Genomic DNA, 26,954 nt, shown 5'->3' with positions numbered 1-26,954 from the left:
GAACAAATCGGACTGGAATAAAAACCCCACCTCATGCAGGTCCCACGGGCCACCTCCCCCCATTAAACAGCACGGCCGTTTGTAGCCCTTCCTGACCTGCTCTCCCAGGAGCGCAAGGAGAGGATATGGGGTCAGGGGAGGCCTGAGCGAGAGGAAACCGCCGTTTATGGAAGGACATTTAACTCCTTTACACACACACCATTTTTTAAAAAATTCCATCACCAAAAACTGGGCATAGGGGTTTAGAATGAGGGGTGATATATTTTTTTAAATCTTAATTTCTCCCCTTGATTTATTGGCTTGTTTCCTAAGAGGTTATTCCCTTCTCGGTCCGGGGGAGCTCTTGATCATCCCAAATTAACAGCAGGGCAAACAACCAGAAGGAAAAACAACTGCGAAGCAGAGCGAGGGAGACGGGGCTGGCTCGGGCGCCGCGGTAGGTGCGGCGGCGCCCCGCGGAGGGATCCCGCCCGCCCGGGACGCACGGGGCGTGGCTGCAGCGGGTCCCCAACCGCCGAGGACGAAACTTCCAGAGGTCCGCGCCCGGGCAGGGGCCGGGGCCGGGGCGGGACGCGCGGAGGATGTCGCGACCCGGCGGCGGGGAAGAGGCGCGCGGGGACTTGGAGCGGGTCAGGGCTGGGGAGGCTGAGCGCAGTCGGAGGCGCAGGGAACCCCTAACCCGGGGAGTGGCCCGCCGGGTGGAAGTCAGGCCCCCGGGGATCCGGCCGGCTCGAGCTGTCAGTCAGACGGCCCGGGCGGCCGCCGCCCCCAGCTGCGCTCCAAGGGGCGAGGCCGCGCGCCGCGCGGGGAGGGAAGCGGAGGGGGAAGGGGCGTCGCCCCGGGCGCCCCCGCCCTCTCCGATGTCATTGGGCCGCAGCTGCAGGGTCCGCGCCACCTTTTCTCCATCCTACCCGGCTCGTCCGGGGGCTGGTCTGGCCCGGGCCGGGCCGTTGACGTCACCGCCAAGTTTGCTGCCCCGGGCGCCCCACGTGTGGCGGCGGCAGCGGCGACGGCCCGGGAGGCGGCGAGGAGTGCCCGCGAGCTCGGTGGCCGCGGCCGCTGACAGGTCCCTCGCTGCCCGGCCGCGCCGCTCCCAGGTAGGGCGCCCGAGCCGCTTGGAGCCGCTTGGAGCCGCCGGGCGCGCACCGAGCGGGGCGCACTGCTGGGCGCGGGCCTCCCGGCTCGGGCTCGGGCGGCGGGACTCGGCGGGGACCGCGCTCAGGGCAGGGCGGAGAGGGCGCGCCCAGGCGGGCCAGGGGCCGGGGGAGCCGGGGCAGCGAGGCTCTGTCGCTCGCCGCTGCCCGGAGCGCATCGAGCTCGGCAGCCCCGGAGCGGCGCGTCCCCCACCCGGACGGAGCGAGGGATGCGAGGGCGCTGAGCGGAGATCTGTGCCGAGCCGGGACCGCTCGGGCCGCGGCTGGGACTCGCCGCCTTCGCCACCGCCGCCGGGACCCCCGCTTCGGCGACCGAGAGCACCGGGGCGCCGAAACCTGCCGGAAGGCTCAGGACTCGGCCAGTCTAAGACGATGGTTTCCTAAGCACCGCACCGCGTCTCCCTTCCCGCCCCCTCGACCTGAGGCAGCGATCCCCGCGTGGCGCCGGGGCTCGGGCTCGGGCTCCCCGCGGCGCGCCGGCTGCCGCCTCCCGCAGGGACGCACGGGCGATGCGGCCTCCGTCCGGCGCGCGGGGCCTCCCGGAGGATGTCGGGGCGCCCGGCGGAGCCCCGGTCTAGCATGGCCCGCCCGCTTCCCGACGCCGCCTCGGGCTAGGATGGCCCCCCCGGGCCCGGCCGGCGCCCACCCCGCCGCGGCCGAGCCGCTGTCCCGCAGCATCTTCCGCAAGTTCCTGCTGATGCTCTGCTCCCTGCTCACGTCCCTCTACGTCTTCTACTGCCTGGCCGAGCGCTGCCAGAGCCTGACGGGCCCCGTCGTGGGGCAGCCGGGCGGCCGCGGGGAGGCGGGGGCCCCGGGGCGCGGCGCCCTGGCCCGCGGCCCCGCGGCGCCGGCGGCGTGGCCCGCGGCGGCGCAGAGCGCGCGCCTCCCGCAGCCGCGGCCGTGGCGGAGGCGCGGGCGGCCCCCCGCGCGCGACGGCGGCCAGGAGGCGGCCTGGGAGGAGGAGACCCCCGGCCTGGCCGGGGCTCCGGGCGGCTCCGGGGCCGGGAGCAGCGTGGCCGAGCCCCCGCCCGGGACCCTGCCGCTGCTGCTGGACGAGGGGAGCAAGCAGCTGCCGCAGGCCATCATCATCGGCGTGAAGAAGGGCGGCACGCGCGCGCTGCTGGAGTTCCTGCGCGTGCACCCCGACGTGCGCGCCGTGGGCGCCGAGCCCCACTTCTTCGACCGCAGCTACGACAAGGGCCTCGCGTGGTACCGGTGAGCGGGCGCGGGCGCGGGCGCGGCGGGCAGGGCGCGCGGGTTTGGGGACCGAGCGGCGGAGGCGGCCGGAGAGCCCAGGCTGACCCCCGGTTCACCTCCGTCCCGTTTTGTGCAGAAGGCAAAGGGTCATCAGTAGTTGTCCTTTACTCGAGAGGCCCCCTCCCCGCGTGCCTTCTTTTTCCAGGAAAGCGGATGGTACCCACTCTCCAGGTGGGTGGGTGCGGAATTTGGGCCTTCATGATGTTTTCTTTAGCCCGTCATGATTTTTTCTTTAGTTCTCAGGATTTCCTTTCCCCCAAATAATTAGTCTCTTTTTTTTTTTTTTCCTGTTCTGGAGAGGATCCTTGGTGGCTAAAGAAAAAAGAAAACAAAAATCTCTCCTAAGTTAGAACCTGTTCATCAATTATTAGGTCGACCCCCCACTTTCCTAAGGAAGCTGCTTTCATTTCTTTTTTACCTTCTGGGCGATTCGCTGTGGCTAATGCAGCCTTTGCCACCAGGTACTTCCTCACCTTGACCTCCAGGTCACTGTTCTAGGTGGTAATATAGGAACTTCGTAAAAGTGTCAAGAACTGGAGTCTAGGGAGTTGGGAAATACATGCTGGAGCAAGTGAGCGAGGGGTCACTGTGTTTTAAAGGCTTCCTTGGTCATAACTTTTGTTTGGGGCCAGGAATGAGTTTTGTAAAGTGCTATCTATATTTATAAGGAAGAGTGAGGACCTTTTGTCTCTGGACAGGCAGAAACTTTTCCAAAGCTCTTCAAACAATACTCTTTAGAATTGAGGTAGCCAATTAAAAAAAAGGGAAGAAATATAAGGACACTGGTTACATTGTAAAAAACCCTCCTAGTGCAGTTTAGAAAACAAGCATGGTTTAGATGTTAATCTTAAATTTAGCAGTTTTCTCTGATTCAGCCCACTTTCAATAATAGAATCAGCCAAACTCTAATAAATCCTAGTGTCACCTGGATTTTATTTGCCAAAAAATATTGGCCTTTTTCTTTACTCTGAAAACAAGCAAAAATCATGTGGCCAGGACTTTCCATTTTATAGTTTTATCTTGTTGTTTAAATGTGCAGTCTCCTTGTCATTTTAACTGAAACAATATTACAAAAGTTACAGCACAATTTAAATATATATCAAAAGCCCACTAAATCAACCACGCATCCCCAAAACAGAAATGGACATGATTTGACAAGTTTATTTACATGAGGGGTCAGAGCACCCTCAGATAGATTTCAGGAGCTGAATTTACAGTAACCCAACTCATGAGAAAACATTTGGTCCTAAAAGTCAAATTCAAACACTAAGCACTTTAAAACAGTAACTTTTCATTTGTTGGAAAGAAAAACAAACAACCTTTCCTTAATATAGAATATATATCATTTAAAATCATCAGTCTCTTAAAAAATCCCCTTGTGTTTCTGTCATTTATGTTGTATCCTCTGGGAAGTTCTTATAAAAATGACCTGTTGAATCTGAAAACAACAGGTCCTTCTTTTTAGCACAAAGGCAGCTCTGTTTTTTCCATCAAGGACACAAAAAAGAAGTGATTAAAGACCCCTAAAACTCTTATCTATAGCAGTTTGCATTGAATTCGGCCTCGTACAGTGTATAAGTGAACACATTTCAAGCCGACTGCCCCGAATATCTAAGACAATGTTTGGCTCTGAGGTGCTATTATATATGGTGAGATATTTAGTACTAAAACCCTTTATTTAAATTTTACCATTTAGCCTTTATTTCCACAATGTAGGATTGTTTCTTCTCATTCCAGAAAGGAGTGTGTGAGGGCTCAGAATATCTAGAGACCTGGGTCTTGTTTTTCATGGAACTTTCTGAGCTTGTGTGAGAGAAGGCAGGCTTCAGGGTAACTAGAAACACAAGTTTTGGGGGGGGCAGAGAAGGGGGACATTTAGAACGTTCTCTATTTGGAAACTGGATGCATGCTGTAAAGTAAACCTTTCCTTGGATTGTTTACTCCAGCAGAGGAGTTCTATAAAGCAATTTATGGTGGTTACAAAAATAACTGCACAGTAGACTTCATGGTTTGGTGAATTTAATTTTCTAAGTGTTAGAGCAATGTCTTTGTTTTACCACTTGCAATGGTTTTTTATTGGGTGCATAAATTTAAGTTTAACTCAATTACATAGAAAACTCTTATTAAAAAAAAAAAAATCCAAGCTATGGAGCCTGGATTATGTGATTATTTAATGAAATTTCGCTGCAGTTCTCTTTCATTTGGCCCTTAAGTTGGGGTTTGATGTTTGTGAGAAAGATTGAAGACTTAACCTTGAAAAAAAAATCTCCCACACAGAATGCCACTTAACTAGATTAAGTGCATTTTCATTTTTGTTTGTTTGTTTATTGATTTCTAGAGAGGGGGGAAGGGAAAGAGAGGAAAAGAGAGAGAAACATCAATTTGTTGTTCCACGTATTTATGCAGTCATTGGTCCATGCTTGCATGTGCTCCGCAACCCATCTACTCTCTCACCAACTGAGCTACCTGGCCAGGGCCTTCCAGCTGCTTATTTAGCCAGTATTTTAGAAAAAGGGATGCAGTTAGACTCTCTTGAGTTAGCCCAAAATTTGTGATATGGGACTTCTATTCCACACTGACGACCACACGCCAGTGCGCACACACATGAACAGAAAGAAAACCACAGCATTTGCACCCTGACTTGAATTATGGAAGAGAAAAATCTGTATAATAACCTTTAGGTGCTCGTGACGTGGGGAATCGCGCATAAATGTCTAGCCTTGTTTTTCCACCCAGTGAAGGCTCGCGGTGGGCCATAATGGTTTGTTATGGCAGTGCCCCCTACTGTCCCGACAAAGGGAGAAATGTGTAGCTGTTAGGAAGCTGGAGAAAATCCCTTGGAGAATGAGTTTGAGAGTTAGAAACGCGTCGTTGGGATGTTTCAATAGCTTTATCACGCTGGGGCAAGAAAATAAAGTACTTTATAAACTGCATCCTAAGAATAGTGTAATCAACTCTTTCTTTGAACAAATTTGTAGGAAAGGCAATGAAAATTAATTTATTCAAAATCTTTATAAAGGACATTTTTCTAATTAATTAAAAATGTCCTAACATCACTTTAAAATAAATGAAACAAAAGCAAAATTTAATATACCAGGAAATTTGTGAATGATAATTTAGGATGCTTCAGTGTAGTTTTCTGGATATGAAACTCCATCCTGATGGGGTTTAAAATAGCAGACATAATAGCAGTACAACAAATGTCAGTGGCTTGCATGTCATGGGAAAGCAATCCTTTGCAATGAACAGTCTCCATTTTCATTGTATGTGTGGTAGGTTCATAGAGGAAAGCAGGGAATGGCTTCATTGGCTTCTAAACATGCAGATCTTTTTTGGAAGTCAAGACCAAATGCCTCTACTCTCTGTAGTTCAAGAGCAGGTGAGCTTAGGGTTCACTAAGAAGGCCTTCCTCTCTGCCCGTGTATATCTGTTCTAATGAGAAGGTGTGCTTTTTTCCTCCTAAGACAAGACATACCTATTTATGAAGTATTTAAAGATACGTGTGTATATATACACATGTTTATATATATATAGGCATATAAATGTTTGGTTTCTATAGCATTTTAGTCTATATTTTTGGACAAGATAGTAAGTATTTATTATCCAATCTTTTATACTAGCACATCTATTTCCTAGGTTTTGATCTGTTTTCTTTAGTGAGACTGGACAGTTTCAGCCGAGATCAGTATCACTTAAATTGTTTTACTCTGCAGCATTCAGGAAGATCAAAGATTGCTTAGCTTGGTATTTAGGAGCCAGTTCTCCCCAGACTTCATCAAAATCAGAGGTCTTCTGGGCTCTAACGATCATTGCCATGTTTTTCAAGTCCACCGGAGAGGCGAGCTGAGCAGAGGAACTTTTGGTTCTTATCAGGAGAAATCAGCGTCTCGGAGCAGCTGGGAGCAGCTGCAGAGAACCTCCATGAGCAGTTTCCCACCCTCCTGAGCCACAGGCCCTTCTGCACGAAGGGTTGGAAATGAAATTTGAGCCAAGGGAGCTGCAGAGTCTGGCCACCCATGCTAGGTCATGTGGACTGAAGTCCCAAGAGGTCTCTCTGTCCTTAGGGCCCAGTTAAGAACATAGGGAAGGGACAAAGGGGAGAAAGGAAGCAGGAAGAAGTTGCTTTGGCCCCTGGCTCTAGGGCACGTGTCTACCGGGAAGAGGGTACAATTTCTCTCATACATGTAGTTCCCGGGAGCTCTCGGTGATGGGCACTCTCTGCCCACTGAGAGGCGGCAGGCAGGCCCATAAAGAAGCCACAGTGCTGCCATTTCGTTTGCTGAATGTCTGCTCTGGGCCCCTCATCCCAGCAGACAAGTCAGATAGCCCAGTTCCTGTGTGTCTGTGGATCGCACAGCGCGCACACTTGCACACAAGACCAGACACCTGGTAGGAGGGGCAAGTGATGGAACTGATAACAGGAAAGTTAGTGTGTGGTTAGGGAACTTCTGAATAATATCAGACACCCAGGGCATGCAACAGGCTTTGGGACGCCTGAGTCCAGGCATTAAAAACAATAACAACAAAAGCCATGTGCAGCCAGGCCCTGGAATACCTCATGTGAGCGACTGTTCATAACAATGAGTTGTACAATGCGCTGATATATTTTATGTCAAATGCATAGCCATCTATGAGTGAAAATCCTCCACAATATTAAAATCTTCTTCTTCCCTTTAAAAAGAAAGCACTGGCCAAAATATTTGTCTCATATAAATGTGTTGGTTGGCTAGGAAAGGTAAGTGTCAAATGCGTATTTTGGAGGGGTCATGGGAATGCAGTGAGCCTGTGCAGTTAATGACAACACTGCTGACCTTCCACATCCTGAGGAGAGTCACAGAGCAAACAGACCTGCCTGATAGAGACAGCAAAGGGCCTCGTATCTCTAAGGGGTGCATTTGGACAATCGCAAATTGCAGCTCCCATCTGTGGAATTGCTGGGCCAAGTTGGGAATTTTATACACTTAGCACCTTCCCTTAGAGGAACATCTTCCTCCACCAAGCGAGAGTAACCTGGCTGCTAAAAAGTGTCTTTTGGTATGTTTCCCAATGATATTAGACAGACTTCAAGATTTTAGAAATTAGTTTCTGAAGTGATGAGCTACAATTGTGAAATCGAGGTTTCTTATTAAATATATCTCTTTAATACGTAATAAGAGGAAATTATACCTAAGTAATATTTTCGCTCCCTAGGCTTTGCATTTATGAAACTGTCTTTTTTAAAAATGCTTGCCAGCACTTTAAATTTGATACAGTTTAAAAATCTCTTCAGGGGATATTGCTATAGTTAATAAATAAACTCATGTGAAATCAGAACTTAGAAAATGAGGAAAAGCCGAGTTCAGTGAATTGAAGCATCTTCCCAACCGGTGGCCTCCAGCGATCGTGCCTTCTGGCTCTTTGCCCTATTCCGGTGGTTGTGGCTCTCGGGCCTCCACTGTGAACATTCGTCCTATGAACAAGTCAGGAAGGTATTTCAGAAGCTCAGATTTGACTTGTTTCAGAAGTTGTCAGATGACAGTAAACATAAAAAGAAAAGGGAAAGTGTTTATTAAGAATGAAGTTTAGTACTTGACATTAGGCTCTGGTATTCGTGAAGAGATATTTTTTAAAAACCTGGTCGCTGACTCTTGAGAGCAGCTTACTTTGACCGTGACCTGTAGCGCCACCTAGTGGGAAAGAGAGTCAGCAAGGAACCAGGAGGGCTGAACTTTGAAAACATCATCATCAGAATCTGTGCTCAGTCTCAACTGAAAAACAGGCGGGGGTGGGGTTAGGTAGCACTTTCCGCGAGTTAGATCTGCGCAGTGTGACTGAGCTGCTCTTTGACTCTCTGCCTGAGCTCACTTCTTTTAGGTAGGGGGTTTATTCTTTGGAGAGGAATAAAAGGGACTTGCCTTCACAATAAATCTGAAAAACAAGATATAAGTGATTAGGAGATTTATATTAGAAATGCACATGACTGAAAGGAATGCCATATGCCCCAGATTAGTTTTGCGAGTGTGTTTGCCTCTGTTTCTGAACGCCGGCTTCAAATGAAAATACTTCCAGATGATTTTATTTCAACATGCAGCCTTGTTTCTCCCGTGTTATACAGGCTTTGGAGGAGGGTCCATGGTTCTTAACAGGCAGCTTGTGGAAGTCTGTTTAACCCTTAGTGTGCCTGAGATACACTGCTGAGGACCCTGCCCACGTGGGACAGTTTTATAGGAAGGTGCTAGTCCAGAGGGAGGGACCTTCCTGGCACTGCAGCCCAGTGCCCAGGGAGGGCGGGGTGGAGGGGGGGAGTCAGGGTAAAAGTAACTCAGGAGGAAAGGGGAAAATAGGAATGTTACGGTGGGAAACCCGGCAGACACCGCCCTAACCAAGTGGTAAGGTTAACTTGATTTTGCCTTATCAGGCAGAGATGCCCTCATGGTGGGAAATTCCCCTCCCCCAAATCCATAACCTCACTCTAATCATGAGAAAAAGTTTGACCCACCCAAATGGGGGGGGGGGGCATCTACAAAATTCCTGACCAGTATTCTTGAAAAATGTCAAGATGATGTAAGACTGATAAACTGTCCCAGATGGGAGGAGACAAACGAGACTGATCGCTAATGAGTCGATAAAGTGGGGTACCCTTCATTGGATCCTGGAACAGAAAAAGGCCGTTCATGGAGAAACTGGGGAATGTGCATGATGTGTATGTGGTCTAGTTAATAGTATTATAACCGAGGTCAATTCCTTGGTTTTGTTCGTTGCACTCGGGTTGTGTTGAATAATAACCTTAGGAGAATTCTCTCTACTATTTTTGTTATGAGTTTAGTATCTAAAATTATTCTCAAACAAGGAAAAACAGCTACATGAACAAAGATGGCAGGGCTGCGGGCCCGTGCTGACGCGCCCCGCTGCGCAGCTCCGTCGTTGCCTGCCCCTCTCCTCGCTGAGGCCGGCGCAGGCCTGCCAGCCTCCCCTCCACTGCCAGCACCTGTTGCTTCCAGACACGCTGAGCTTCCCCTCAGCTGATTTCATAATAAAATTGGCTTGTGGCTCCCCTCCTGCTCCTTGTCCCTGAAACAAGCAGACATAGTTTTGTTTTTCTTTCTTTCTTTCTCTGGCAGATGTAAAGCGAACAAGATATAAAAAGTTGCCCACCCCTGACCGAATCCCTCTGGTGCTGGAGAGCAGAAACTTTGATGTAGGTGACAAGTTTCTGAGAACACGAAAAACCAAAGTTGGGGTCAGAGGGAAATCAGATGTGGGCGTCTGGCTTTTTTGTTACGAACATAGGAGGAGCAGTTGTCAGGGGTGGAGATCTGTTCGTGGCTGTGGACACTCCTTCTGGCTAAGGTGACAACACGGTCTGGATTTTCTGGGCCAGCTCAGATACTCTAGCTGCTTACTTAACCTTGAGCTTTCACCTTTGCTTTAGACATGATTAGGAGGCCACTGGAGGAGCAGACAGATTCAGAGTGATCCCGGGGGAAAGGATTAGGGGAAGACAGAAACTCTGACCTCCGGGCACAGGAGGACTGGGACCCGGGCATCCTGGCAGCTCTTCCTGCTGCACCTGCCAGGCCGGGAGGCCAGTCTCATGGGCGCAAAGTTCCTGTCTAGGTGGCACGTGGGCATTCTCTGCTTCTGTTTTTAAACACACAGTTGTGCAGCTGAGAGTCTGTTCAACAGAGTAATGAAAATCTGACTGGAAGCACTCCCTTTGATATTTTTAACAACTGTAAAAATAGTTTTATCCACATTACGTTTTTACTCAAGCAAAACAAAACAGCACAAAAGCTACACCTAAGATCAAAGAATTTAACAGTGTTTTCTGCTAATGGTCGATTCACTCGTCTTTATTGGATCTGTTTTACGAGCCGGTTTCCTGCAAAAGACAGGCTGCGTATGCTTATGCAGATAAAATGAATTTCTGTGATTTAATGCCCTCCCCAACCTGTTGTTTGGTATTTTTCTGTCTCAGTTGGCATACACTTTTCTTCATGCACTTTGAACCGTTTTTTAAATAGCAAAGTATTTGAACCTGGCAATGTACATTTGATAAAAAAAATCTCTCATTTTGGTCTTGGTTCCATTCATTTCCACTGTCTTGTGTTATTTTGTTCTTTCTACTGACTTCAGGCTTAGTGGTTCCTTCTTTTTCTGGTTCCTTAAGGGGTAAAGCCGGGTCGTGTGAGATCTTTCTTTCCTCTTGACCAAGCACTTACCGCTGTGAACCGCCCTTGGCGAGCTGCTTTGCTGCTGCCATGGGTTGTTTCCCTGTTCAGTTGTCTCCAGATATTTTTTTCGAGATTTCTTCTCTGACTTGTCCAGGAGCGGATTGTTCGATCTCTATACACGTGTGAATTTTCCAGTCTTCTCCTTGTTACTGATTTCTGGTTTCGTCCCGTTGTGTTCGGAGAAGATGCATGATATGATTTCAGTCTTCCTAGATTTGTTAAGACTTGTTTTGTGGCCCTGCCTGGCTCTCTCCTGGAAACTGTCTCGTGTGCTCCCGGGAGGAACGTGCGTCCTGCCGCCGTTGGCCGGACTGTTCCGTGTGTGTCTGTTAGAACCATCTGGTCTAAAGTGCAGTTCGAGCCCGTGTTTCCGTATTGATTTTCTCTCTGGATGATTCATCCATCATTTTAGACGTGCCGTAATGGCTGTTTGCTGAGCCCTCACTGCGTGCTGCGTGCTGCTGTATGTAGCCTGGATGCTAGCTCGGGACGGAGGCTCAGCTAGGCGAGGTGGCTTGCCCAGGGTCATAGAGCCAAAGGAACAGAACGGGAGCCGGGCCCCGGGCTGGGCCCGCCCACCCCTGCGATGTTCTGCGTGGGCTCAGACCGTCGCCCGCGTGGCTTCCCGCCTGCACAGCAGACCGTCGTGGCTCAGCGGGGGCAGGGATAGAAAGGCTGGTCCATGTGACAGTGACTTGAACATGTTTGGTTCTGGGTCCTGAACCGTCAGTTAAAAAACAAGGCAACGTATCAACATATGGTTGAAAAGTAAATTTTTTAAAGTAGTTGCTAGACATCCTTGTGAGCTCATTGGCTATATAGAATAATCAAAGCCACCTCTGTTATTTGTGTAATTCTTTTTTTAAAGAAGTTAATCTGATCACAGAAGTCATCCTCCTAAGTATATCAGAAACCCTGGGCCATTCAATTGATTTTTTCCCCTCATCCATTAAAATATAACAATAGCCATGACAAAATTCAACTAGTAATTGGTCCAAATGAGCAGGCTTCTTCCCTCTAAACATTCGTAGAGGGGAGCCGGAGTATTATCAGAAATATAATCAGACGGTTGCTTGCTGCTCCTGGGATTGGGGCAAGGTGAGTTGGTGGCTATGCCCCTTTGCTGCTGTCTTCAGCTACCCATGCTCCCTGTTGGCTGTAGGAATCCCCGACGAGCCCCCCGAATGTGGCTGAGTCATTGCCAAAGTCCATCTTTCTCACTCTTTTCTGTATTCCCGTTTTTCATTGACACTTTTTTTTTTTTATTCTGTAGATGTATTAATACTCCCGGTGAGGGCATGGCCCATTTGTCACCATTCTGTCAATCTTCATTATTGTCATTAATAACTTTCATCTCATTGATTTCTTGCCAGCTGGTCATTAGTAGTGCCCAGGCCTTTACTATAGTGATCAGGTCATTGCCACACCGGACGTGGCTCTAGTCAGAATCGTAAGCTGTCAAGGATGTTGGAATTAAAAGCCACCTTAGGGAGTGTCTTCTGCGTGTAAAGAAACTGAGGTGCTTCCCCAGGGTTAAGTCAGAAGACATGAGCTCAAGGCTTCTGATTGCCAAGGTACAGTCCTGGAGAATAGAACTGGAAAACAGTCGCATGCTCTGAATTACATACATTTAACTTTGGAGGATTTGCACCAAAGACAAAAAAATATTACAGAGAATGGAGCAAGTTACAGCATTATTTTTCCCCTCCCAGACCTGGAGAATGAAAGCACTGACTTGAATTGAGTCGGTGATGCTTATAGACTTGAGAGCCCCGCTAGCATGACTGGCCTATGGATCCTCGTAAGTAATTTGTGTTTTATGCTTGTTGCCTGCTTGTAAAAGATTAGTGGGAGAAACCCGAGTACAGGCAGGAAAAGTTTGCTTTTTCTCTCTGGAGTGTTCAGGGTAGGAAGTAATCAATCAAATTATGGGAATAAAATTCCTTTTTCCGTTTTCAGAGTTCTTACTTGGATTAGCCTCTCCTTTCAATAGCAAATATCAAAGTTGCCAGGCTGGTTTGAAAGACAAAGTCAGAAATGATGTGTTTGTTATGGTCATAAATCTTGGCGGAGTCTCATTAAGTGCAGGTATTTAAAAAGGGAACTGGATTAAGCAGCAGCTAAAGTTCCATTCCCAGAGCTCCCTCTCACCTCTCTTGACTGAAGCCGTGCTTGTGCCCACTCGCCGCTTTGAGAAGCCTGAGGTAGCAAAAGCTGCAGCGTGCAGTGGTTTCATTTCACAAACAAAGCTTTCAAGTAAACAAAAACAGGCATCTCTCTCTCTCTTTTTTTTTTTTTTTTTTAATTTCCTGGTGGACTCTAATGATTTTTGTAGTTTCTTTCATCAAATATTGTGGGTATGATTTTTTTTTTTTTAAAGAAATAAAGGCCACTTGTTTTACTTTCTAATGAGACCTTACCCTGTCTTCTTGGGGTAGGAGGACCTGGGACTATAACAGTATCTGTTAAAAAGGCTTTCCCCAAAGCCAGAGGGTCTCCTAGAATGCCCTGTGAGGGTTTAATGATGGAAAGAGAACAAATTGGATCTGTTTTATATTTATATGGGGGGGAAGTCCTGGGGAGTTAATGCTTGTGATAAAAATTCTTGGGATTTTCAGGTGCACTTTTCCTGTAGCGAAAGATGGCAGGTTGGAAGCAAACATTGGATTAAGTACTTCTCAGCTCCAGCTGGTGGGTACCAAGTGAGAAAGCGGACTCATTATTGCAGCGCCCTCTGATTTTGTGAAATAATCTTTGAACACTGATTTTGAAAAAAACATATTGGGAAATAATTAATATATTAAAAACCAAAGCCAAATCTAAAACAAAACAAAATTCTGCATTGATAAAGCAGATCATTCTTATCGAGGGGTAAACAGATGCTAGTTTATAACCTATGGCTTATGGTGACACCCAGAGCTGGACCATAAAAAGCTGGTGAGCCGAGAGTTTTCCTACTGTGAGTCACAGGACATTAATGTATAATAAAATCAAATTATTTAATGGAAGGGGATACAGTAGGATAAAATAGGAGAGTGAATCTCAGGTAGCTGGCAAGACAAATATTATCTCGACAGACATGGTTCAGTTATTTGTGTGTGTGTGTGTGTGTGTGTGTGTGCGCATGCACAGAAAGGGTTGGATATAAAATGTATTTGTTATAGTGGATCTCAGTAGAAAAACAGTTTGGAAAACACAGGCTGGTGTGAACAGAAGTCCTGTGTGAAAGACTGAAATGAACATGCTTCAGGGTCCCCCAGAAACATTCTGTGCTGTGGATTCTAAAACCTGTATCTCCAGGGCCTGGAACTGTACGTAACAGATTCACTATTTGTTTAATGAAAAAAATTTAAAAATGACCTTTAAGGCAGAGGTCAGCATTTTTTTCCTGGAAAGGGCCAGGTAGCAAATATTTTAGGCTTTGTGGGCCATGTGGTCTTCATCACAATTATTCACCCCTGCTTTTCTAGCAGGAAAGCAGCTTTAGACAATATGTAAGTGAATGGGTGTGGCCATGTTCCAATAAAACTTTATTTACCAACACAGGCCTTAGGCTCACGGGTCATAGTGTGCAGACTTCTTGGGTAGGCTTAAGGTGATCTTTCCCCCAGTTACCTTGTTACTCCCATGAGTATCCACTACCCACATTCATGGGAGGTGTTGTGACTGCATGTTGGAGGCGAGCAGAGCAACCTCCCACTTGGAGCTGCAACTCAGAAATGACAGAGTTCTTGCAGCCGTGTGAGGAGGGGACAGTCCCTCTGGACTGCCCGCAGCAACCTGGGGCAGTTTTCTGAAAGACGGGGAGTTGTTCGGGCCATGGCATCTTATGTAAAAGTGACTTTATGTTCCAATACAAATATTCTGTTTTGGAAATGACATCACATAAACACAAATCAAAGCAGTCTTTGGTCATTTTTTAAAGAAACTTATTGACTCACTGATATTTCCTTGGCTTTGTACTTTAGTACATGCTTAATTCGTAGATCTTCCCCATTTCCCCTTTTGTCTCTTGGGTGCCTGGGCACTCTGCGGAGCATTTGGAGGGAGTAACGGACACAGTCATCTGACCCTTGTTCTGAGAAACTGTCCCACCACGTGACTTCCTTCAACAGTCTGCGGAGCATTTGGAGGGAGCAACGGACACAGTCATCTGACTCTTGTTCTGAGAAACTGTCCCACCACGTGGCTTCCTTCAGCAATCTGCCTCAGCAGGCGAGGAGCGAGACATCAGGTTGGGATTAGAGCACGAGGAAAGATCACTGAGGATTGTAAATGGCATGTTAGGGAGTTTGGACTTTATTCTGGATCAGCATTGTCTGATTGAAATGTAATGGGAGCCACGTATTTCATTTAAAATTTTCTAGTAGCCACCTTAAAAAAGTAAGAATGAAGAGGTGAAATTCATTTTAATGATATTTTTACTTAAGCCAACATGTCTGAAATATTAAAATTTCAACATGTAATAAAAAAATAAAACATTATCAATGAGATATTTTGCATTTTCATACACAATATCACAAGTCTAGCATGTATTTTATGCGTGCAGCATGTCCCAGTTCTGACTAGCCACATTTCACGGGTTTTCTAGCCCCACAAGGACAGTGGCTACCGTCCTGGGCTTTCAGTAGAGGATTCCTCAGATCTCTGGTTTTGCTGTGGGAGCCAAATCCTAGGAGACAGCTGAAGGACGGAGGATACTGGGCAGGGTGGCTGTTGAGGAACCAAAAGAAAAGACTTCGGAGGTTGAACTAGGCCAGTGCGGAGGCATGGGGTGTGGTGGGAAGATTTGCCAGACGTTTTGGTAAAAGGAATTGTAAAGCTCTTGTGAAATGCTAGCAATGGAGAAGGGGGAGAAACGGGAATATTTCTAGCTCAGGTGTGTGCATTAGTAACTGTGACTATGATAGAGAACAGAGAAGGAAATAACATGTATCAGAGAACAAACAGCTTTATTTTAGACCCTGGAATGGAAAGGGCCTCAGGGGAAGCTGTGGTACCAATGGGATCAGGGGTGGGACCCACGAAAGGGCATGGTGGTTGTGCCAGCCGTGACCACAGCCGAGGTGCGAAAGTGCAGCAGGACACAGGGAGAGCGTGGAAGGAGAGCAGGTTCAGGGAAACATGCTTATATTCACCCCCAAAGGGAGACCGTTCCTGTAAGTTATGCTAAGGGCAGAAGTGTTCAGCGGGAACTGTACTGACGTCTATAATTTACTTGATCACCAGCAAACCAGCATTGCAGGAAATGTTAAAGGGACTGCTGTAATAAGACGTTGAAATAGAAGGAGAAACATAGGCATAAAGAAATAAAATGGCAATAAATAAGTACCTGTCAATAATAACCTTAAATGTAAATGCATTAAATGCTCCAATCAAAAGATATAGGGTGGCTGAATGGGTGGGAAAACATGACCCAGATATATGCTGTCTACAAGAGACCCCCTCAGAACAAAAGACTCACACAGCATGAAAGTGAAGGGGTGGAAAGAAATGTCCCATGCAAATGGAAACAAAAAAAAGCTGGGGTAACAGTACTCATATCTGACAAAAGAGACTTCAAAATGAAGGCCATAGCAAGAGACAAGAAAGGAATTAATTCAACAAGAGGATATAGCCCTGGGAAACATATATGCACCCAGTAGAGGAGCACCTAAAGATATATGAAAAACTTCTGGAGGGCTTAAAGGGGGAGAGCGGCAGCAATACAGTCACAGCAGGGCACTTTAACACCCCACGGACTTCACTGGGTAGATCTTCCAGACAAAAAATCAACAACGAAACAGTGACTCTAAATGACACACTAGATCCGATGGGTTTAATTGACATTTCGCCCCAAAGCTGCAGAACAGGCATTCTCCTCACATGCACATGGGCCATTCTCAAAGACAGACCACATGTTAGGACACAAAACAAGTCTCTACAAGTTCAGGAAGATTAAATCATATCAAGCATCTTCTAGGACATTAACACCATGGAATACTATGCAGCTGTAAAAACTAAGGGTCCCCTACCCTTTGAGACAGCATGGAGGGACCTGGAGAGTATTATGCTAAGGGAAATAAGCCAGGCAGAGAAAGACAAATACCACATGATCTCACTCATATGTGGAATCTAATGAAGAAAATAAACCAAGGAACAAAATAGATCCAGAGACAGAGAAGCCTGGAACGGACTGAGGGATCTCAGAGCGAAGGCGGGGGTGGGTGGGGAGAGATTAATCAAAGAATTTATATGCATATGTGCATAACCCATGGACACAGACAATAGTGTGGTGAAGGCCTGGGGGGTTGCAGGGTGGAGGGAATCAGTGGGGGAAAGGGGGTCATTTGTAATACTTTCAACAGTAAAGACAAAACATAAAACAAAATAAGAAAATGCATTAAAAGTGTTAAGACGAACTGATGGATGAGTTGATGGAAGGGTAGACATATGATAATAAAAACAGAAAATAATATATTTGGAGTTTAGCTGGTGGGTATATGATGTTGCTTGTACAAGTTTCTCCAACTTTTGCTATGTTTAAAATTGTTATAATAAAATGCTGGCAGTAGTGGGGAGTAGACGGTTTCAAGGTCCGTGGTAGCAAACACCACAGAAGGGTGAACGGCGGTCTGAACAAAAGAATGCTGTCTCTCCAGTTAGGAAGTGACTGGGGACCCTGAGACCCGATGGGCTACCCTGTGTGACAGGAGCCAGCAGCAGGTTGACAGGTAGATGGAACGGCTTCAGAAGAGCCCAGGGGTGGAATGAACGTCACCGGGCGTCTGCTCTGTGCCGTCTCCCTCTTCTCTGCTGGGCCTGAGTCGGCCAGCAAGTTCCTCACCTTGCTTTTTGACCATCACGGCTCGTCATCGGTGGAAATAAACCTTCCCTCTATGAAAGGAGGTCTAAAGTGTACTTAGTGTGTCTTTGTCCTGGTCACTGCATTTCTGCGTCTTGGTCTCCTGTGCCTGGTGACTTAGATCAACAGATTTTTTTATCAGATGGTTCTAGCCCGATTCTGTTATTAAATTGCAGATTGTGTTCTTTGGACGGATGCTAAGGTTTCCAGTATTAGTTGTTGAGCACAAGTAGTGTCTGCTATGCCTGTTTAATGTTCTTGAGATTTGGGGGAAAGCGTGTGGCTGTTTTTCAAGGCGTGCTGCACCAGCCTAGGCTAAGCTCCATTGGGGGTGTGGGAGGAAACACAGACTTGCCTTAAGAATCTCCATCTTTTTGCACCTCACTTGGAAGACCCATGAGAGAATGAAGAAATTTAAATGCTTTGTGTTTTCTCTCACCAACACTGAATTTTCTTTTTAAAGTTTTAACCATTGAATATTTTCTCCTCTATGAATGCCAAATATCCAACATGTGTTCTTATGTTCCTGATACTTCCCTTTCTCCTCTCTGAAAATTTTGGCGACGATGAGAATACACTAAAAGTGGGGGAGGGAGGGAGGGAGGGGGGGGAGAGAGGAGGGGGGGGAACCTGAAAAAAAGACAAACCACTTTATTTCTTAACTGTCTGACTCACAGATTCATTGTTCATGGAAAAAAATTGTAGTGTTTTATTTCTCATTTAGTTGATGGTGACAATTTCTCTCCAATTCTTAGACGCTCATAGAGAAAGGACTTGGAAGAGATCTCGAGCTGAAAATTGCTTACGTAAGGGGACTTGCTGTATCTAAAGTGAGGAATGAGTTCCAGGGCACCTCTCCAGGTTTAGTGTCGGGATAAGGCAGATAATGAGCGTGCCTGTGCCCCCGGCCCACCCGGGGACCTAAGGTGGCCGTCCGCCTGGCAGCGGGTCAGGGGCCCGCGTGGAGAGGGTGAGGAAGGGAGAGCAGAGGGAGAGCGGTGGGTCCCGAGGACTGAAGAATTGGAGAGCTAGCGGGCTCACGTTGATACGAGCGACTGCATTTTCACCTCACTCGTCTGATAGCCTAAGATAAAGCAGCTGCCCCCCTGCCCCGGGTGGGAACTCGGAGAAGCTTCGCTGCGTGACCAGCCCGCCTCCACCGCAGCAGGGGAGCAGACACGCTCGGAGGGCGCCCCGCACAGGGCAGGGGCCCCCGCGCCGGGGCCTGGGGTGCAGCGGCAGTTCAGTCCCCTTCCTGGGCACCCTCGGCAATTTCAGGGGGTGCCCCGGGAGACTTCTGTGAGTCCTGGCGCTCTCAGCCGTGGAAATGCCCATCATCCCTGCTCCCCGCGCCTGTCTTCCTGCTCACGCCCTTTCCATGGCTGTGGGTTTCCAGTAAATTTCCTCAGGCCGTATATTTATTGCCTTTTCGGTTTCTACCCTAATTTTGTTCACTTGGTCTTTTTTTTGAAAAGTGACATTTCCCCCCGTTTGTGGAGACTGAGTAGCTATACCCCCTTTTCAGGAATTCAAGTCAAGGGCCTCTACAAAATTAACAAACGGCAGAACCTCGAGCTGGGCAGGCTCCTTGCATCACCTTAGCCGAGCCCCTGCCAGGGGCTGCTATACATGACAGTGCCAGCTGAGAAGTAAGGCGTTTCAAAAGATGTGGCAGGATCTCATATATGGTTTCTTATAATAGATTATTGATTTCTCAGGAAGAGGAAGCATGAAAATCATTAATTAAGTGATCTAATGCATGAGCAGTGCTGTGCAAATGCAAATGCAAAAGGTGACTATTATGAACTGCTTAGAAATCCATCGGACATTCAGTGTCTCATTCCACATGCAACCGCTTGCTCATTTAGCAAACTGCAGCATGGATAGGTTATATTTCAGCTGTCTTCTTACAAGCACGTTTCCCCTTCATTTACAAAAAAGCAAATAAACGAATAGTTCATCGATTAGTATATTGGCTTGGACGTGTGACTTATGTGGATCTATTATAATATGTCAGCACAGTTATAAAGTTTGGGTGACTCCAGTGTCCTTCAAAAGAGGAAGTTGTAAAAATAGGATAATAATTAGATAACGTGAGCAGTTTCAATATATTGATTTATGGGTGCCTAGGATCAGAATTCTGTAGAATATATGAGCTCAGTTTTGAAAGCTTGGGCAAAATCATTTTCCTTGAAAACAGAAAGTTCTTTTTCTTCCTCCCCACGGCCTCTAAAGATCTGAACTATTGAACTCGGGTTTGAGTAATGATGTACTATACTTTGCCAAATGAGTCGTTTCCCCTTTTATAGCATCCATCAGAAAAAAGGAAGTGTTCATTTGGACAAACTGTTTCCCAGGAAAGGCCTTTTTTTGTGTTTGTTTAAGTCATGGTAATTTTAAAATAGAGGAAAACTTCGTATTGCTCTCGGCTGACATTTAGGAAATAAAAAAGTTTGAGTCTCTGGGTATATTCTCTCGGCCTAGAGAGGCTAAGACAGTAGTTAAAGGAAATGTGTCTTCCATAACAGAGGAAAGTGATTTGGACTATTAATGGCATATGTTCCTATAAAAACGACAGAAATAAGATGTTTCACATATTTGCAGCTTTCTTAGACACACTACAACAAAATATAAAATGTACTGTAAACATATTTTTGTAAATTTGAAATATTTAGGCTCAGGATGGTGTGGCTGGATTTATTTTTATTCTAATCAGTTCCTGTTTGAAATTCATGGAGTTTGTACAAAATCCCAACCCTCTGGGGACTGAGCTTGTTTATTCTTACCCAAAATAAAGTACCTTATTAATAAGAAAATAGTCCACTGTCATCAAATCTCATTGTTGGCGTTGGCAGTGGCCTCCCGATCATTCAGTCCAACACTTATCTGATAGACCAAAGTTTATTTACACAGTTTGATAGCTCTTCTAGTCAGTCATCAAACGATGCTTGGAGATGTGTCTTCACAGCACTGAGAACACACTTGAAGAGTAAAATATTTAGTCAGCCCATTGCTGCTTTTGCCTGCTGGTGGCCAAGCAGGTTTACATTTCTTTATTCTTTATTCACGTAACTAGTTGTTTTGAGACAATATAGAGTGTCTAGACAACTTAAGTAGGATTTTATTAGCTCACATTAAAGTTTATCAGGAAGACAGTACAGACAGTTCTGCTGTAATGCTTGTATTAATAGAGTGAAACTGTTCCCAGAATTTGTATATTAGGAAATAATTTGAGCATGATGTGAGATTATTGTGTGTTTTCATCCATAGGAAACACTGGAGGAATGCAGAAAACTGTACCCAGCGGAACCCAGCCATGCGAGAAAACACACATGCACATGCGCACACACACATGCAGCCCGCAGTTCACCATGGGCGACACATCACAGACGTGTGTCGTGTCCAGCATTAGGTCCCATCTTAGACAACCTTCTGCCACTTCACAGTAACTCACAACCTGCAGCCTTCCAGTGCCCACTCTCACAAGAAGGCTGTAAGGCTTTTCAAGGTCAAGTGTCATATTTATCGTAGTATTTACGAATTCCCTAACATTGCAGGTGCGTAAAACTGTGCTGCTACTGTTATTAGGTTCCCGCCTTTTCTTACTGTGCTTCTGCGGAGGTTTTTGAGGGTTGTACCCTGACTCTATTTTCCCCACAAGCCCTGTAACTTTTATTGTGTTATTTTATACAGTGTGATGATTTTAGGAATGCTTATGTTGGGGTTTTTAGCACAAGCTCTGTATATGCTGACCCACTACAGAAAACGTAGCAAATTCAGAAAACACCACTCCTATCACCAGTCGGATGCACTTCCTCTCAGGTGTTCTACTGTGTGTCACTTATTTTTAAAAACTTTTTAACTTAATTAGGCTCAGTTGCATATATTCAATTTATAATAATTTTATCATTTAGGAGTAGAGTATAAACATTGTCTAACTATATCTTTAGGCCTTTTATAAATGTTGTATTGACTTCTAAATCCCGTTTTAAGAATATACCACAGTTTACTTACTTAGCCTGTAGGTACTTTTCAGTTTGGGGCTATTATAAATGGTACCTTGATGGCTATCTTTGTTTGTGATGCTATTTGTTACATTGAGTACAAGTTGTTTAGAATGTGTTCCCAGAAATAGAATCATAAGGTCAAAGGCTATGAACATTTCATGCATACTGCTAAACTGACTTCCACAACTGATTCCAACAGTACTGTACAGGTAGAAATGTGATCAAGTTTCCATAATTTTGAAACAACAAAGAAAATGTCATTGGAATGCAAAAATGTGTCCAGTTACATAAATGTTTTAATTAAAAGCAAAAAAGATGCACCATGCTGGGCATCTGGATATTTAAATATATATAGTTGCTTGATGTGATCAAAGAATCTCCAGCTTATCTAACATTAAAATTTTTTTTAGGTATTTTGACATCAGACAGCTACATGTTATTCATACATTTTGTACATTTAACATAAATAGAAAATTTGAGGATCATAATAATGGAAAATCAGTTTTATTTTTAATACATATTTCAAATTCAAATTCAATCAACACCATACTTGCAAGTAATTATTGTTATTGACATGGTATTTGTAATTTCTCTTACCCAAGTACGACTTTGTTAATAAGGTGCTTTGGTGTCACAGTAAGAGTCTAGTTGTTATTTACGCATGCATTAAATATTGCCAAGTCCCTTTCTCGTGGCGAGCACGGGGTTAGGCACTGGATCCCCGTAGGAGGAGATCTGTGGGGCCCAGGCTCCAGACTGGATTGGATTAAGGCCTTGAGTGAGGAAAGCACAGCTCTCCATACACCACTGTGGAAGCCCGTACTTTTAAAGGTTTTTTTAGTATTGCATAGATTATGTTGTCCGGATATGCCAGAAGTCACTTAAGAACTCCTTACTGTTCAGTGTCCAATATTTCACTATGACAAGCAAAATTGCGGTGGACTCCTGGTTAGGAATCTTGAATGTTCACCCATGGTTATTTTTTAGAATGACTTCTCAGATGAAAAATGGTTGGGTCAAAGGCATATACATTTTTTAAGGCTTTCGCTAGATACTGCAAAATTGCCCTTTGAAAACATTGTTTCAGATACTCCCAGTGGTGGTGTGAGAGAGTGCATTCGATTGGGTTCTAGATTACAAGGACTCTGAAAAACCTTTTTCATATGTAGAACAAAAGCTGCGGTCAGCCTTTCTTAGGGTCCCTAACAGCGATGGGACGCAGGCCTGGAGGGGAAGCGCCTGACCTTGACGCTAAGGGCAATCACGTTGGCTGGTGTGGAAAAGCACCTCCTAGCAGAGGAGCCTGGAATTCAGTCCTGGCTTCGTCATTGTTTAGTTAGTGAACTTATACCAGCTCTTGACTTCCTCGTGGCTGAGTTGTTTTCATGTGCAAAGTAAGAATGTCAATGAAGTGATTTCTGTTCGTTCCCACTGAGCTGGGAATTGTCCTGTTCTGAACGTGTTATGTGCTGTGCTGCACAAATGTGGACCAGGGAAAGCTTTAGGCTTTCCTGTCATCGTGACTAGTCGAGCTGTCATTTTTCCTGTCTCCAGGAGGGGACAGTTGGCTTCACTGGTTCCCCCGCAGCCAGACCTGAAGGCTCTTCGGGTGGAAGGCAGTGGAGAAGGTGGGCGCTCTGCAGCGAGCAGCTCAGCCAGGGAGCAACTCCATGGACCCGCAGCAGCGCGGAGTCCATGACCGCTGAGAGGACTCGGGCCAGCCAGGCAGAATCCGGGCAAGAAACCGGAGTTACGCAGGTGAATAGCATGCGGGTTGGCCACCCTACCAAGCAACTGCTCGTTCCGTCACCCAGACATGAGAAGTGGAAATTATTGACACTAGTAAGTTTACTGGCTGTTACATAATATTTAATATATATATTAGAGGAGTTGTTTGCTGTAGGAATAAGCAATTGATTCTTAGGATGGTGTGCTGGGGAGATTTTATTTTTTAATAGCACAGTGATCACCGTAATAAGTCTTGCTAATATCTGTCACCATACATAGCTATACATTTTTCTTCTTCTAATGAGAACTTTTAAGATCTGCCATCTTAGCAACTTTTAAATGTGCAATATTATTAACTGTTGTCACCAAGCTATACATTACATCCTCATGATGTATGTATTTTATAACTGGAAGATCCTAATTAGAATGGGATGCCTCGGCTCCTGTGCGCTCCTCACGGTTTGCGGACATCTCCGCCACTGCTGCGGCGTTTAGAGTATATGCCCACAAGTTCCTCCGTATGCCTGCCTTCAGGAGGCGGAGCTTAATCTTCTCCCTCTCGAGTTGTGGGCTGGGTCTGGCAGCTCACTCATCACAAACTGAATGTGGAAATGTGATAGAATGCTGCTTTCAGGGTTCTGTTGTGACAGGGCTGTACTTCCCAGCACCAGGGTGCTCTTCTTCGTCTTGGAGGACTTGCCATGGGAGGCCAGCTGCCATGCTTTCTGAGCAGCCCTCTGCAGAGGCCCACGTGGAAGGACCAGGAGTCTCTGCCAACAGCCATGCAGCATCGGTGCATTTCCAGTGATCTCCCAGCCTGGTCAAGCCTGCGTGTGCCCGTAGCCCCAGCTCACCACAAGACTGTAGTCTCAAGAGATACCTTAGCAGGACCCACCCAGATATGCTGCTCTCGGATTTCTGATCCTCAGAAGTTGTGTGGGATAATCTGTTATTTAAGTTACTGAGTTCAGGGTCCTTTGTTACGCAGCAGTTAACTGACACAACCACCAGCACTGTCTGCTGAGGCTGTTCAAACCTAAGTGGGCTTCAGAATCTTCTGAAAACTCATTTAAACACAGAGTCTGGGCCCCAGCTCCTGAGAATCAGATCCAGGAGGCCTAAGGTGGGCCTGAGAATTTGTATTTCTCACAAGTTCTCAAGTGATGCTGAAGCTGCTGGTTTGGGGCTCATCCTAACAAGAAGGCTTTCATCGGCTGCCTGGAGAACCTCCCTGTCAACCCATGTCCGCAGCAGGGTAGAGCTTTGCCATGGTGCTGCCCTGGGAGGAATTTCTAGCCTCTCCTTGCTCCCCACCTGTAGCGTCCCCTTGCTACCCAGCCCTGAAGCTGGAACGAAGCTAAATACTCGCAGTGAAGCTTTTGAGCCTTCGAAACCTGCTGGCCCGCTGGTAGCCATTCCAGCAGTTAATCAGTTTTCAACTCATTCTTTCCCAGTACAATTTCCCCCTTTCTTAGCTGCTTTCGGCAGGCCCCTTGATGACCTTTGGTGTGGTCTTGTGCTGTCTGGGAATCTCTTAGACAAATGTAGAAAGAGCTCAAATCTCCGGATGATTTTTAGAATAAGCTGGGAGCTGAAATGGTGGGAGTTGCAGGTTAACGGTGGGCTTTCCCATTGTTTTTCCTGACACGACTCAGCATAATTAGGAGCGAGAGAGAAAAAGCCCCTGGTTGGAACTAGGTGGCCCCCGCATGCAGACCCAAGCTTGCGTCTGTGGTTCTTTCTTCAAAGCACACGCCCACCTTTATCTGAGCACTGCGGTTGCATGCGCAGTGGCTTATGAGTGGGCAAATTATGAAATAAAAATGCAGGCTAGGAATTTCACTGCTTTCTGACTTCAAACATTATTATCCAAATTTTCTGAGCCACTGAAAGGCAGCTTTCCCCCTTAGAGCAGGAGCTTGCGTTTGGCCGGGGAGTCAGGAGAGAATCGCAGTACAGAGCAGCATGTGCGGTGCCAAGCGAGGGCGTGCAGATGAAAAGCATCCAAGTCTCGAAGCGGACAGTGCAGGGGAGACCTTTGTGCTGGGACAATGGAGGAGACCTCCGGAAGGAGATGGGGTCACAGAAACGAGTAGGACTTAGATAAACAGGGAGACGCTGAGAAGAAATTCCAGGCAGGGGCAACCGCAGTGGGGGAGGGGTGCATTCGGGTGCTGTTGTGGGGTGGCGGTAGGTGGATTAGTTTAAGTAGAGTCGATATTTTGTCCATGAGGAATATTGCGAGGTAAAGTGAGAAATAAAAATTAGAACCTCACTGTGGGGGGTCCTGAAAGGTAGTTTAAAAGTTTAGAATTTTTTTCCTGTGGAAACAGGAAAAGTTTTTGAGCAAGGCAATGCTACAGGCCCTTAGCAGTTTTAGGAGGATTGACATGGAGGTGGGTACAGGCTGAATTAGTTGGGGTGCTGTTCAGTGTGGGGCAGAGCGTACTGCGGGTGGGAACGTCACCAGGACACCATCTGTGCTCATTTGGCCACAGCTAATGAAGACCTGAGCCAGGGTGAGACTGGAGAGGAGAGTTGTAGCATCGTGGTGTCTGGTTGGTTTAGGAGAGTGAAAGGGAATTAAAAGTGACTCTTCCCAAACTGTTGCCGTGTTAGTCTAGAAATGCGTGAGGCTGAGCTGTGGGGTGTGGATCGGAATCACCAAGGCCGGGGCGAGGCAGAGGTGTAACGCAAGTGTGGACGTGGAGTGATCTTGGAAGCGAGAGGAAGAACCAGAGATGGATTGAACTTTTAAGAGAGCAGGAGGCCTGGAAGAAGCCTCATTGGGGGCATTGGGTTATGGAAGAATATTTTAAAGTGCATTCAGAGAGGTCAAATGAGACACAGGGCAACTGTAATGCATGGAGGCCAGGAGAGTGGTCATCTTAAATGCAGACAGGAGGGAGGCTGCGAGAGCCAAGGTCTCCATGGGCCGAGTAGGTCAGGTGAGCAGTCTCATGGACATTCACATTTTGACCGCAGTCCAGATATAAGGGGGAAACTTTAATGGAGCGTGTTGTACTATTTCTCCAGGACCTCCTGAACTCAGGACTACACATAAAAATCTCTCCTGCCAGTCGGGATCAGGGTGTTAATTAAGAATGGTCTTTTGGTAGGAAAGGGTCATCGCTTTTCTGCAGTTCAACGTATAAAATGTTCACTCTTTCTTTTTATGTCTCCCATATCCCTGATAGGATGGTTAGCTCTTTGAATCTGTGTTTTGCTCATTTTTAAAAAATGTCCTGAGGTTTCTGGCCCAGTGCCTCTCACCTGGTAGAAACTCAGAAAATGGCTGTTGAATTTCCATCTTCTGAATCCTTCAAAATGAAAGAATGGGTCTACAGGTCAGGCAGGTGAAATGACCTCAGCTGATTAAAACACTGCCAGGACGTCTCCTCCAGGGAGTTGGCTTCTATGAACAGAAGCGAAAGGTTCAGTCACGGCCAGTTCAGTTGTGAGCCCTGTACCAACCCCAGAATCAAATCACCAGAACTGCTCTCGCATCCCTTCTGCTCGCCCCTGGGCTGCCCTTAGCATCCTGACTTCTTCTAAACCTCCACTTAACATTTCCAAATGCATTCATTTCCTAGTCCCTCCAGGTAAAGTTTCACAAGGAAGAGATCCAGCTCTTCATCCCAGAGGAAGGAAAATGTGTGGGGACACCGTGGAAGCAGAGACAGGGGGCCTGCCTTTGGCTCCCGAACCTACTTTGTGATTATCTGATTTGGGACCTCAATCCCCTCTTTGG

At 46.6% G+C, this 26,954-nt stretch overlaps 1 protein-coding gene across 1 annotated transcript in view; it reads left to right on the top strand.

The window, feature by feature from the left end:
* The first annotated feature begins 1,122 nt into the window (after nucleotides 1–1,122).
* The window catches only part of HS3ST3A1 (heparan sulfate-glucosamine 3-sulfotransferase 3A1), an 83,862-nt gene continuing 58,030 nt past the window's right edge, over nucleotides 1,123–26,954 (top strand). Inside the window, exon 1 of the mRNA XM_081115996.1 lies at nucleotides 1,123–2,369. Coding sequence (XP_080972122.1) covers nucleotides 1,771–2,369 — 599 coding nt within the window. The 5' untranslated portion in view covers nucleotides 1,123–1,770. The remainder of the gene's footprint in view (nucleotides 2,370–26,954) is intronic.

This window comes from Miniopterus schreibersii (genome assembly GCF_964146895.1).
Source record: "Miniopterus schreibersii genome assembly, chromosome: 16".
NCBI lineage: Eukaryota > Metazoa > Chordata > Mammalia > Chiroptera > Miniopteridae > Miniopterus > Miniopterus schreibersii.
Note: the sequence above shows the minus strand (reverse complement) of the source record. Positions and strands in the feature narration are given on the sequence as shown.